The sequence below is a fragment of the Neophocaena asiaeorientalis genome, unplaced genomic scaffold (genome assembly GCF_003031525.2).
Source record: "Neophocaena asiaeorientalis asiaeorientalis breed wild unplaced genomic scaffold, Neophocaena_asiaeorientalis_V1.1 scaffold226, whole genome shotgun sequence".
NCBI classification, from domain to species: Eukaryota; Metazoa; Chordata; class Mammalia; order Artiodactyla; family Phocoenidae; genus Neophocaena; species Neophocaena asiaeorientalis.
Genome location: NW_020173037.1, coordinates 11,200,749 through 11,215,371, shown reverse-complemented (window position 1 = coordinate 11,215,371; position 14,623 = coordinate 11,200,749). Strand labels below are relative to the sequence as shown.

The 14,623-nt window shown below is 37.7% G+C and overlaps 1 protein-coding gene across 2 annotated transcripts in view; it reads left to right on the top strand.

Annotated features, from left to right (window-relative positions):
* PDE7A (phosphodiesterase 7A) overlaps positions 1–14,623 on the top strand; it is a 115,652-nt gene that overhangs the window by 77,414 nt on the left and 23,615 nt on the right. For both annotated transcript variants that reach the window (XM_024742574.1, XM_024742575.1), the window contains exon 5: positions 13,664–13,815. In XM_024742574.1, coding sequence (XP_024598342.1) covers positions 13,664–13,815 — 152 coding nt within the window. The remainder of the gene's footprint in view (positions 1–13,663; positions 13,816–14,623) is intronic.

Sequence of the window (14,623 nt, the reverse complement as noted above, 5' to 3'; positions counted from 1 at the left end):
CACTAATTATTTGTTTAGATAACAAAAAACCAAGATTGGTGCTTCTTACTTAACCTCCTTGTCCCTTGTCTGTCCCCCAGAGCTGTACATGGAATCTTGTAATGGTGTTTAGGGCTATCGGATTACTAGCAGATAACGCAGCTAGCTCTTCTAAGCATGTGATCGTTTTATATAACTTTTTTTTTTTAAGGATTGGTCCACTTTCTCAAAAGGCAGATGATTAGTTTCTGACAAATATTTAAACTTCAGTGTTAACGTTAATACTTCTTTGATACCTACTGAGAAACTTCAGCTTTCATCCCATTTTTAGAAGATCCCTAACCTTTCAGACCTGCCCTATCTAGGAATTACTCCCACTGAGGTCCAGATTTCTGGTCCTCCAGCATTTAATAAACTGATTCTTGATGTCCCGCATTCAACTAATTTTAACCTATTTAGTCTCCTGACCCTATGTTGTGAAAATTCGAGGTTTGAGGCACCTGATAATGATGAGCAATATATACACTACCAAATTGGGAGAAAGAGGTAATGGGGGGTAGAGAAGAAGGCTGGGGAGAGAGAAGCTGATTGATTAGAGAGTGGCAGAGATGTTAGGCTGCTGGCTGGGTGGTGTGGACTGAAAAGTGCCCCGAGCTGGGTCTCCCTGACGCGGCCCCGTGGCTCCGGACCATCTCTCCTTAGCGTGACAGCTCCTCTTCCGCGGGCTTTCTCAAGTTCTGCTTTCACTCCGCGCTCTGTGGAGAGAGAACCAGGAACCTCCCTCCCGTGAGTTTCCTCCTTTCGAGTATGTTGGCTTCAGTAACCAGCTTTCCGTAGGGTGGATTACGAGCCCCAAATTTTCCTACAGATATTTTTCTATGTCCAATTGGCCGTACACCTGGTCTCTTGAAATATAATATTTTGACTTTTAAATTAGTTGGGCTTAATGAAATGGATTCTTTATTGACTTTGTGTCAGAATTCATCTCTTTTTTGCTGTACATTTGATGCCCCTAAATTTAGTAAATTATTCTTCTAGTTACACATTCTTTTTAGCTTATATGGTAACAAATTCTAATATCTTTAAACATAAAAGCATTATTATAATTCTGCTCCATATGTGCACTGATACCTTCCTTTGCAAGGTTCTGGCGTGGTTATTAAGTAGGAAGGGGAGCTGCCAGCTTGAAATTTTCATGGAATTCACCAAAGCTCATTGACGTCATCCAGACTGGAAGCCATGGTCTCTCTGCCAACGTCGGACAAGATGTAATACCAGGAGAATGTTTTTTCATGTCTACACAAACGCGTTTTCCGTTTTCTTTTACTCCCGACACATGGTAATGTTCCATTCTATGTAAATGTGTTTTGCCCATTATCTTGAGCCTTTTTATTCATTTTAGCACTTTATTCCACCCCATACTAGGGAACCTTTCAGGATATTTACATTGTAGCCTAAAAGGCTTTTAGCCTTACTCATCTTTTTGTTCCTGGTTTCTGGCAGCCTCTGGCTCATGGTAGAGATTGAATATATTCCTGTTGCATCAAATTGACTAAAACTGCATATCTTCTACCAGTTAGACTTAATAGGGTCCCACTTGTATTTCTCTAAGTATGATCTGTATTAGCTGTAAACTGAATTCAGGCTGGCTACTGCCCTTCTGTTGAATCGAATGTCTCACGTTGTCTTTATTATAATGACCCACTCTGAAAGCAGACAAAATTATTAAGTTCTGCCTTAGACCCTCAGGTGCGTTTGATTTTGTGTTGTTTCTTATCTTCCTAACAGGGCTGTGTTAGACTTGGATACTTGTTTCATACTTAGTGACACGATCAGAAAGAACATCTGTTTCTGCGTTTATCTTGAGCTTAAAAGCTTATGTCATACTGACTTTATTGTCTTAGTTTATCTTAGTCTTTAATGTATAGTAAACTCCCACACAGACTCAGGTCCTCTTATATTCCGAAGCTTTTACTGCTTCTTCCCTTTAAGAATAGAAGTTGTTGCGTGGCGTTTCCCTCAGCCATGACTTTTTCTGTGTTACATTGTTTTTCTTATTATCTTTCATACTGTACTGCCTGGTCATCACTTTCCTATTTACAAGCATATATATATATATTTTTTTTTTAGCCATTTTTTGTTTGATTTGCTAAGGTGGCTGTCCATGATTTGTAATTTAGTCTCTCATTCAGATGTGAGTGTGCCAGCCTCTACTTATAGTTCTGGTATTACAGACTAAGGTCATATCTGTCTGGAGTTTCTATTAAATTTTAGTTTGTTCCCAGTCATTCATTTATCTTGAAATCGTATCTGGTTGTTTCAGAAACACTTCTGTAATAGTTCATAGTCACAGGAAACAATCTCATGTCCTTTTCCCCTGTCTGTTCATCATGCGTGTTCCTGCCTCCTTCCTGTAACAATCCCCTTGCCAAGCAGTGCCTGTAGAGATGAGTACTGCTGTGCTGAATCGAATTAGGAAACAGAGCATTGAGCATTCTGCCCCCCTGTATGTATTTTTTTAAATGTATCTAGTTTTCCAGGAGATTGTGAGGTGCCTGCATTTGAAAAACCACTGATTTTTGTTTCTTTTTTGTCTCAAATTGAAAGAATATCTCCTAGAGATCTTCTTTAACTTCATAGCATAAATTAGGGAACCGATATGGCTTGGACCTTAACCTTAATAAAATTTAATGATAGTTTAATTCTGCCTGACCTTTGGAGAATTGGAGAATTAACTTTAAGCTTTATTTTGTATGTTATACAGTAAGGCTTGTGTGCTTTCTTTTCCTTCTTTTTTTCTCAGCTCACTAATAAGGGAATTAGGAATGTAACAAATAAGGAGCTGTGTTCAAGTCCTACGTTTGAGCATAAGAGGGACCCAACATGTCACCTATCCCGTCTCTGTAGGAGAGTTGGGAGTGATACTGCTCACGACGTGTTGATTTTCCAGCCCTTTTGTTTCCTTAACCTATTACCTATATTTCTTTTTTCTGTCCACTTTCTAATATGAAGGAGAAAAGAAATGCCTAATCCATAACAATAAGAGTAATCTTTTTAAAAGGGTTTTATATTGACTGTTTTATCAAATCCTGTCGAAGTGAATATTGAATACTGCAAACTAAAGTTATAAGAATTGCTTAAGGGAAAGAATATTAGTTTATTCTCATGTTAACATTGATCTAATTTTAGATTATGAGTAGCTCCTTTATTTCTTTGGTTTGTAGTGAAGCTTGGAATGTCTATATATTTATTTTAAAGTAATGACGTATGCATATTTTGAAATCTTTAAATGTGTGCATTTAATTCTACAGTATGTAAAAGTATACAGTGGTCTTCAGAAGGAAGTTATGCTATCATGAAGAATAAATCTGGCTTTGTTAAAATAAATAGTATGAAGTCATGTGCTTAAAAATATTTAAACATGAAACCAATGTTATATGTCAATTATGCATATTGTTTTAAAAGAATTGATATCTGTAACAACTATAGCCATTAATGTTAGTGTTTATTCTTTGCCCAAAAAGACATATTGCTGTATTATCTCTTTTGATTTTTACAACAGTTCTGTAAGGCCTGTTTTACAGTGAGGAAACTGACAATCAGTTCAATAACTTAAATAGCTTTCCTGATATCACGAAACTAGTAAAAGGGGCAGGGCTGGGGTTCAAAATCAGATATGGAACTCCAAAGCTGATGTCTTTATTTGCCCTGCTGTACTGCTTCTCCGTATCAGAACAAGCTACTCTACTAAAGACCATTGCTCTGAACACCTAGCTGTTTTTTCTCCATTTATCCATGCATGCTAAATGTAAAAACTCTTCCAAGAAAACTTGAATTTAGATGTAGCTAAATGTGTTTATTCAGTATTAACAGTAGGCTTTCTGATACGGCTTCCGTTCTTTTTAAGGAAAATTAAAGAGGAGATTAGAACGAAGAATGTCTTAATATTTTTTATTCAGTTATCATTCAATATGACCTTGCCCTAGACTAGAGTTAACACCTTACAGCACTGAATTAAAAAAAAACATTTATGACAGTCTCCAAGGGTAATTCATGCTAATGCGTCTAAATGATTGTTACGGTTTTAAGGTAGCAGGTATAGTGACTGCAGGACTCCCTCTTGTGGACAATTAAAGCAAGTAGTGGTCAAGTCTCAAGATCCACAGGCTTTTCTGTTAAAAACCTCTTTTGTCTAATAATATCGGTGACATCTTTGCCATGCCGTTTGGATGACAGACAGAGAAGAGGGTCTGTAGGAGAGTTGAGAGTGATACTGCTCAAGACGTGTTGATTTTCCAGCCCTTTTGTTTCCTTAACCTATTACCTCTATTTCTTTTTTCTGTCCACTTTCTGATATGAAGGAGAAAAGCAAGAGAAAAACATGGCTTCTAAATTTGCTGCTATCCCACATTTCAGTACTGGCTCAGAGAAGCCAGGAGTGGATGACTGGAAGTAATCCCCATGTTCATTAAGTAACGATGCTCATTTAGTTTTGGTGGGTTGATTAGTTTGTTCGTGATCACAGAGTGAGGTAATGTGATATTTTAGACAAGAACCAGCAGCGCCAACAGTTCTTAATAGTAACTTGATTAAGTCACTGAGCCCTGTCGGCTTTCTAAGCTGGATTGGAATGTAGGTAACCATGTAAACTAGAACAAGCCCGAGACTTAAATAGTCCTAGCCTGGTGGAAGCTGGGCTTGAATAAAGACAACTTTAATCTGTTGTCTTTTATGCTGTGAAATAAATACTGGTGTGTCTCATGTCACAAAATGAGTTCGTGAGAATATTGGTTAATAGGGTCAGATTTTATGTAATATGGTCAGGGGGTGAGCCTTTTAGCCATTTAACTGTCTGAATGAAAGTACTAGTTAAGTTCTCAGGATCATTCTTTCTTGTTCCCAGTTCCCCATGTATCCTCTTTTTATCTGTTCCTAAATGATACTACTTATTCAACTTGATACCTTCTCAATAGTGGCCTCTACTTGCTTGTTTCAGTATAGGAATTTTATTTTTAATCATTATAGGGAATCAGTATGTATCTGTGTGTGGAGGAAGGCTGGGGGTGGGGTGAAGCAAACCTGAAACTAAAATTTTCCATCTTAACATGATCTCATCATGCTTCATCCTTGATTCATAGTTACGATTCCCTTTTCTTAGATCATATTTTGGAAGCTATTCTAGGAGAGTTCTGGAAACCTCTCCAATTTTCTTTTAGAAAACCTATTGTCCAGTTTGATAGTGTGTTTTAGAAGCCATTGAAATGTGCTCCTATGTGCTTGTTCTACTTCTGAGGGTTTGTTGTAAGGGAATCAGGACGTGTGCGAAGACTCAGTTATAAGAATGTTTATTACAGAGTTGTTGGTAAGGAAAATGAAAGTTAGGAGCAGCCTAACAGCAGAAAGATTTAGTAAATTATGATAGTTTCATACTTTAGGATAATATGTGGCTAGTAAAAATGATGGCACATGTAAGTGCCATTTATTGACTTGAAAAGATGTTCGTGGATTCTTAAGTTAAAAAATGCTGTGAACTGTCTGGGATAAAAGAGAACCTGTATGTTTATGCATATATAGGAAATAATTCATAGAAAAATACCTAGAGCACCAGGCTGTTGATAGGTGTTGTTTCTGGACTGCTAAGCCTTTCCATGCACCTTGTCCCCATTCTCAAACCCAGGTTGAGCGGAAGAGAAGGCTTAGGGCAGCTACTCCCAGAAGGGACCAGGCAAAACACCTTTTAAAGGAAAGGGACAGTGTGGCTCAAAAATAACAGGGTAGGGGGCTTCCCTGGTGGCACAGTGGTTGAGAGTCCGCCTGCCGATGCAGGGGACATGGGTTCGTGCCCCGGTCCGGGAAGATCCCACATGCCGCGGAGCGGCTGGGCCGGTGAGCCATGGCCGCTGAGCCTGCGTGTCCGGAGCCTGTGCTCCGCAACGGGAGAGGCCACAATAGTGAGAGGCCCGTGTACCACAAATAAAATAAAAATAACAGGGTAGGAAGCTCTAGGGGTTGGTTCCTCCATCAAAACAACCACTAAACTGGAAAAAAAAATTGGCAGAATTAACTATTTCAGGACTCTGGACCCTGACTGGACACTTATAACAGCCAGGGGAGTGCTTGATGAGGGAGGGGCTGCTGTTCTTTGGCAGTTGAGCTGTGTGCACAAACCAGTGATCATCCCCCGCTCCTCAGCCCCTCGACCTGTGGGGAGAGTGGCCTGTGTTTCTTTAGTGACTTGCTAAAGCCAGGTGGGCAGTGGGGACCTAGTCCTCCAGAAATTTGGGGTTGCTTCTTGACGTCAGTCTGGCAGATCCTGAGGGTTAGGCACAGATGTTTGCCTTGGTTTCAGCCCTTTCAGCTGCAGAGGCTTTGCCCAGAAGCATCTACCAGAAGATTTAAAGAATCGGTACTTCTCTCCCCACCCCCCAGCCTTTGGAGCCAGACATATAAGGGAAATCTGTGTTGGGTCTTTGGCTGACTGCAGAGATACTGTAGCAGGAATTTCAGTGACCACACACAACAAGGAATAAACAAACTCAGATAGATATGCAAAGACCAAAATAGTCTGGTCACAAAATAGTCACAAAACAGATGGCTTCTGCCCACAACAAGCAGAAATAAATAGCCCTGGAAGAGTGAGAGATTAGATTTCCAGTTGCCACAGGATAATACTCACAATGTCCAGTTCTCAATTAAAAACTGTAAAACATACAAAGAAAATGGAAAGTATGGTCCATACATATGAAAAAATGAACTTCACAAAAACCATCCTGAGGAAGCCCACACATTAGAATTGCTAATCAAAGATGTTAAATCAACTGTCTTAAATGCTCAATGAGCTAAAGCAAACCATGGGAAAAGAACTAAAGGAAATCAGGAAAACGTTGTATGAACAAAATCAGAATCTCAATAAATAGAAATTATAAAAAAGAACCCAACAAGTTCCAGAGCTGACAAGTATGATAACTGAAATGAGAAATTCACTAGAGGGATTCAGCAGCAGATTTGAGCAGGCAGAAGAAAGGATTGGCAAACTTGAAGATAAGAACATTGAAATAATCCAGACTGAGAAACAGAAGGAAAAAAAGAATGAAGAAAAATGATGAGAGCCCAAGAAACCAGTGGAGGGATCATCACGTGTACCAACATATGACTCATAGGAGACCCAGCAGGAGAAAGAAGAGAGAAAGGGGCAGAAAAATGATTTGAATGGTGGAAAACTTCCCATATCTGAAGACATGGATATACACATCCAAGAAGCTCGGTGAACTCCAAGCAGGATAAACGCAAAGAGATCCACACAGAGATGCATTATAGTCAAATAATTGAAACCCAAAGGCAAAGAAAGATAACTGGGGCAGCCATGGTAAAAGCACCTGAATATTGAGTATGTTTAATGCTAGAGCTGAACTTAAAATGCAAATGGGGATTGGAGTGAAAGGGGGAAAAAAGCACTCTAACAACTAACAAACACTGGAAGAGGAAAAGGCAAAGAAGATGGGATATAGAGTGATTTCCTGTGTAGTGTTATTTCCTGTTTGTAATAATAAAACATTAAAGAATGATATCTAAAGCTGACAAGTAGTGGAAAGCAAGTAGTGGAAATATAAGCATATTTAATAAAATGAAGGTATTTTTGCAAATTGTGAAGTTGTAGCAGTGCCCTTCAGTAGAGGATTGCTTAAATAGATTATGGTCCATCCATATGATGGAATACTTTGTAGCCTCAGAATGAGGAAGGTCTCTGTGTACTGATAGAGAAAGAGCTCTAAGATAAATTAAAAAACAAAGTACAGAACAGGTTATATGGTATGCTGCCATTTACGTAAAAGAAGTAGAAACATAGTATATAATGATGTTTCCATATATTTGATCCAAAAATTGAGAAAGGATACCCGTAGAACTTTTAAAAGGTGATCATTTTAGGGGAGAGTTTGGCATTTGGTTGGATCAGAAACTGGGTAGGGGTAAGGTTTTTCACTGTGTTCTTTTCTCCCTCCCTCCTCCTTTCCCTCCTTGATTTTCATTTTTGAAACGTGAGTGCAGTACATACTAAAAATTAGATTAATGAAAAAAAAATCAGATACCACCCCTCCCCCCATTTTGGTCCCACCCCTCCTCCCATTTTGGTCCTATACTTAAAGTCTCAGGCAAAGCTTTGAGGTAGTTTTAATTACCATCTCTGCAAAGTCTTATGAGATTTTCAGTTCTTTCTGGAATGTAATCTTCTTAGGTATAGGCTCCTCAGTCCCCCTAGGTGAAGAAAATTCTTTTCACTGGATGATTTGCCATTTCATTTGGACAGGTTCTCTGTCCTTTCTTAGATTGTTTGTGAAATAATCAGTCATTGTTAAGGCTGGTTCTATCACTAAGTGAAGGTCTGTTTCTTATCCTGTTGTATAGGTTATTTGTGGGATTAGTCTTGCTGGAAGGCATTGGGTTCCTATGATGAGTGAGCTTTTCCCCTTCAGTTAATACCTAATATTCATGCTCAACTTAATGTGGTCAAAACAGAACTCTTGATAATGAGTCCCAACTTCAGGGCTCTGTGAAACAGGAAAAAAGACGAATTATGGTTAGTTTTTTTTAGTTAAGGAAAATGAGACATTGAGAAGTTGTGACTTGTGAGAAGTCACCTAGAAGATGGGAATAAGGCAGGGGGAGGTACAGCTGTGATCTCGTGGGTAGAGCCCTGACTCCCAGACAGTGCCACCTGTCTTAACCATTGACAGTGTGAATCCTGCCATGTTGATGTAGGGACTTAGCACAGTGGATTGAGCCCCTTCAAATGAGGCTTATTAATTTTTTGGACCTTATGTAATTATCCTCCCAAAGAGATTCTCAAGTTTACTTCAAGGGTGGATTAGTTTGGACATACAATTTGGGAGCAGTGATCCTACTGTCAGTGTCCACACACAGGATGCAAAGGAATTGCCAGTGATAAAATTGTTACCTTTTGTGTGTGATTTAAGATAGTAAATTGAAGGGAATGCTTATGAAGTCATGCTTATGACCTTGAACTCTTTCAGGTTGCTTTTCCATAATGAATAGAATACGTGTCTTCTGCAACATTTTTTAGAAGCTTTCTAAATGCCTTGGCTCTAATGCGTTAATTGTATTGCATTTCTACTTTGGTTTCTAAGGTTATATTTGTAAAATGGGGATGATAATCTTTGCCATCTTCACAGGACTGTTGTGATTATTAAATGGGATGGCAGATGTGAACGTGCTTTTTGTAAAACAGTCAAGTGCCTTGTAAATGCAGAGATGGCAGTACTCGTATTAATTAGTTCTCATCTGCTCCCCATGTGTTCGTGTCATTCCACTCTGGCCCTTCCAGGTCCAGTCTTTTCTAGGAATAAGACTAGAAGGGTCATATTAAATTCTTGTATTTCTGGGACTTCCCTGGTGGTGCAGTGGTTAAGACTCTGCAGTCCCAATGCAGGGGGCCTGGGTTCGATCCCTGGTCAGGTAACTAGATCCCACATGCATGCCGCAACTAAGAGTTTGCATGCCACAACTAAGAGCCCACAACTAAGACCCAGCACAACCAAATAAATAAACTTAATATGTATTTAATTGAATACTTTTATTTCTGTGCGTTAGCTTTTTTCCCTCTGTGTTTCTTTCTGTACATACTTTCATCTAAATAAGGACCATTTTGAATAATGGTATACACAGAATTTTATCATAAACAGTCAATAAACCATACTGTAGAGATGTAATAAGAAACTTGTGCGTAATACTGTGGACACACAGGCTTTGTCAGTAGACCTGTGTTTTAAAACCTAGTTGCCAGGGACTTCCCTGGTGGTGCAGTGGTTAAGAATCCGCCTGCCAGTGCAGGAGACAGGGTTTGATTCCCTGGTCCGCGAAGATCCCACATGCCACGGAGCAGCTAAGCCTGTATGCCACAACTACTGAGCCTGCGCTCTACAGCCCTTGAGCCACAGCTACTGAGCCCAAGTGCCACAGCTACTGAAGCCCGCGCGCCTAGCACCCGTGCTCCGCAGCAAGAGAAGCCACTGCAAAGAGAAGCCTGCGCACCGCAGCGAAGAGTAGCCCCTGCTCACTGCAACTAGAGAAAGCCCGCATGCAGCAATGAAGAGCCAACACAGCCAAAAAATAAATAAATTTATTTTTTTAAAAAATCTAGTTGTCACCCTATATTGGCTGTATGATCTTATATTGGCTGTATGATCTTATATATGATCATACACCCTATATTGGCTGTATGATCTTATATATATAATATATACACACTCTATATTCTGTGTGAGCTTTTATATATAATATATACACACTCTATATTCTGTGTGAGCTTTTATATATAATATATACACACTCTATATTCTGTGTGAGCTTTTATATATAATATATACACACTCTATATTCTGTGTGAGCTTTTATATATAATATATACACACTCTATATTCTGTGTGAGCTTTTATATATAATATATACACACTCTATATTCTGTGTGAGCTTTTATATATAATATATACACACTCTATATTCTGTGTGAGCTTTTATATATAATATATACACACTCTATATTCTGTGTGAGCTTTTATATATAATATATACACACTCTATATTCTGTGTGAGCTTTTATATATAATATATACACACTCTATATTCTGTGTGAGCTTTTATATATAATATATACACACTCTATATTCTGTGTGAGCTTTTATATATAATATATACACACTCTATATTCTGTGTGAGCTTTTATATATAATATATACACACTCTATATTCTGTGTGAGCTTTTATATATAATATATACACACTCTATATTCTGTGTGAGCTTTTATATATAATATATACACACTCTATATTCTGTGTGAGCTTTTATATATAATATATACACACTCTATATTCTGTGTGAGCTTTTATATATAATATATACACACTCTATATTCTGTGTGAGCTTTTATATATAATATATACACACTCTATATTCTGTGTGAGCTTTTATATATAATATATACACACTCTATATTCTGTGTGAGCTTTTATATATAATATATACACACTCTATATTCTGTGTGAGCTTTTATATATAATATATACACACTCTATATTCTGTGTGAGCTTTTATATATAATATATACACACTCTATATTCTGTGTGAGCTTTTATATATAATATATACACACTCTATATTCTGTGTGAGCTTTTATATATAATATATACACACTCTATATTCTGTGTGAGCTTTTATATATAATATATACACACTCTATATTCTGTGTGAGCTTTTATATATAATATATACACACTCTATATTCTGTGTGAGCTTTTATATATAATATATACACGCTATATTGGCTGTATGATCTTATATATATAGTATATAAACCCTATATTGGCTGTATGATCTTATATATAATCTCTTGTAGATTCAGTGTGCACATGTATAAAGTGGAAGATAATAATACTTGTTTTTTTATCATTGTTGACGGCTAGATGAGATACCTCTTCTTTTTTTTAAAATTCATTTTATTTATTTATTTTTGGCTGTGCTGGGTCTTTGCCGCTGCGTGCGGGCTTTCTCTAGCTGCAGCGAGCGGGAGCCACTGTTTGTTGCGGTGCACGGGCCTGTCATTGCGGTGGCCTCTCCCACTGTAGAGCACGGGCTCCAGGCACACGGGCTCAGTAGTTGCAGCTTGCGGGCTCCAGAGCACAGGCTCAGTAGTTGTGCCGCATGGGCTCAGTTGCTCCACGGCATGTGGCATCCTCCCGGACCAGGGCTCGAACCCATGTCCCCTGCATTGGCAGGTGGACTCCCAACCACTGCGCCACCAGGGAAGCCCTAGATAGCTTTTTTTAAAGCACATGGAACATTACTTTCACTGAACTTATTAAACTAACCTCATTTCCTCAAACATACTAATTCTAGTTCAAACATAATTGCTTGATATTAATAACGTTACCATTTTGGTTCTAGTCCTTTTAATGTAAGTTACATTGATAAAGATAAAAATTTAACTCCACAGTTGTTCTAGATACTCTATTTTAGATCCACTGGGATGAAAAATGAGAAGAAACCCACGTAACTGTGCGTTATCTTATTTCTGGCTTATGTCAGTGTATGGGAACCTCAGAACTCATCAGGTATTTCAAAAACAGTATGCATTTATTCATTTACTCAGTATGTTTTATACATACCTACATGGCACTATTATTAGGCTTTGCAATACAAAGATGAAAAAAAATAATCCGTGCCTGTATTGGAGGTCATCATTTGTTGAAGGAGACAGATAAATAAGCAGTTGTAATAACAGCCTCAAAAGTAGTGTGATTAAAAAAAAAAAAACGTAGTGTGATAAGTGTCTGCATGGGTAGCCTTGAGAACCCAGAGGAGGTGCCTCCCATCTCTCCTAGATGGGGAATGTGTATATAGGTTTCCAGGTGTGCTTCCCAGGGAAGGTGTCATCTGAATTGAGTCTGGAGAGAGCCAGAACCTGGAGCATGAAGCCTTTTCTTCCAGGCCAAGAAGATGGAGTTCATTTTAAAATGATGAGGGATCAGTGAATATTTTTATTTAGAGCAACATAAACAGATTTGGAACTTAGGATAATTACCTAGATGCGTACCTCCAAGCAGTGGCATCAACATCAATTTTATTATCCTCTACATTGCCATCATTTATTTAATACCTATTATATATCTGACTCATGTGTATATTATCTCATTTAATCCAGCACCCTTTGAACTAGATACTATTGCCATTATTTTATAGATGAGAAAACACTGGGTGATAGAGGTTAATAGAACAGTTAGTGACTGGACACACAAGAGAGAATGTGTTTGATTACCTGTCATTCCACCAGTGGGATGTTAATGGAAGGTAAGATGAGAGATGATGATCTGTTGATCCTTAGTCTTCCACTTTGATGTTTCGTATTATGAACATTTCACTTAACTTAGTTAGATTCTAGAATTTAAAGATAACATTCATGCCCTACAAGACAGCTTGTAACCAATGTCTTTTATTTTGTCTGGTGCCCCAGAAGCTTTGGTTCATTCTAACACTGCAGGGACACTGTTAGACTGTTAGACTCATGGAAAGAAAACGTATCTGTATCCAATGTGGAACCACATTTTTTTTTCTAGAGTTTTTCATCTTGCAGGATTTTTATCCCTATCCTTTAGAACTCTTACAGGGTATAAGCTACTTTATTCTCCATTCCATCTCCTTTTCCTCTGAATAAAATTCTCTTAAGGAAAGATTTGAAATGATACCTCATTAGGATTTGAGATGTTTGAGTTGAATGATTAATTCTTAAAGTCTCATGTATAACTTGGGACCTGGCTTCTCAATATGAAGGATAGTTTGAAACTAGATTTTATCTTTCTGCTTCATAGTGTTTGTATAGTGTATTGAAGCGATGGAGTGAAAGGTAATAATTCTTAGGAAGTTAAAAAAAACTGATTATTAATCTAACCACACTCCTCATTAGCTTTCTAAATGCTGATAAAATTGGCGATTTGCCCCTTCATTCTCAGCTCTTTAATTGAAAGTACAAATAAAGTACCTCTTCTCTTCTAGAAATATGGCATGGAAGCTGATTAATTTTAAGAAATACTTGTATGTAACTAGAAGGGGTACAACAAAGATAGGGTATGCACAGTTTTGAGTCGCTCTACTCACCTTTTACTCCTTTTATTTCAGCTCAATCTGAAATCGAAGTTTCTGTGTCTGCAAGGAATATCAGAAGGTTACTAAGTTTCCAGCGGTATCTTAGATCGTCACGCTTTTTCCGTGGTACCAGCGTTTCGAATTCTCTAAACATTTTAGATGATGATTATAATGGACAAGCCAAGGTGTGTATAGCTTTTTCAAGAAAACATTAATTTTTAGATAAGTTTAAGCCTTGTTTTTCCCATATGGTACTGATTTATAGAGCCTTTTTTTGTATGTGAAATCAGTTGAACCCATTTTTCAGGTTTTCCCTTTAGAGCAGCTAGCTGTTCATCCTATAATTAGGTATTACAGAGCAAGGAACATTTCTGAAGTAACTAAAATAATGAAAATGTTTTCAATTTATTATAACAGCAAGTAGATCAATAGAAAGTTAAGCTATAAGATCACACTTAACGCTGGGAAGAATATTATGGATTGTCTGATCTAATTTCTGTATTCTGTAGCTAAGAACAGTATGGCCTTAAAAAAAAAAAAAAAAAAAAAAGAACACTGTGGCCTAAATAGTATAAGGAACTTGGTTGAGCTCCCCCAGCTGGTTAGAAGTAAACCCAGCACAGGAAGACTCATGACTTTCAGTCAAATGATTTTTCATAATCTCTTGTATCAGTGAGCTATTTGGAAGATTTAGATTTTTAAAAAATTAAACCTGGTGATTGTGTGCATTGTTTTCTTTATATAGTTTAAAAGAAGTATGTTAATGAAGGTGGAAGTTAGTTGAGGTTGTTTTTGACCAAATGAGGATTTTTTTAATAATCTTATGTTTCTAATATTTGTAAAAGTATTCTTTGACTTAATACTTACAGGCCAGATGTTGTCAGTTTGTGTAGATAGGGTCAGGGTACCCACTCTACGGTTATACTAAAGTGAAAAAATTTGCCTCCCAGTTTGATAAAACAAATCAGTGGAATAGTACTGATGCTTTCCTTA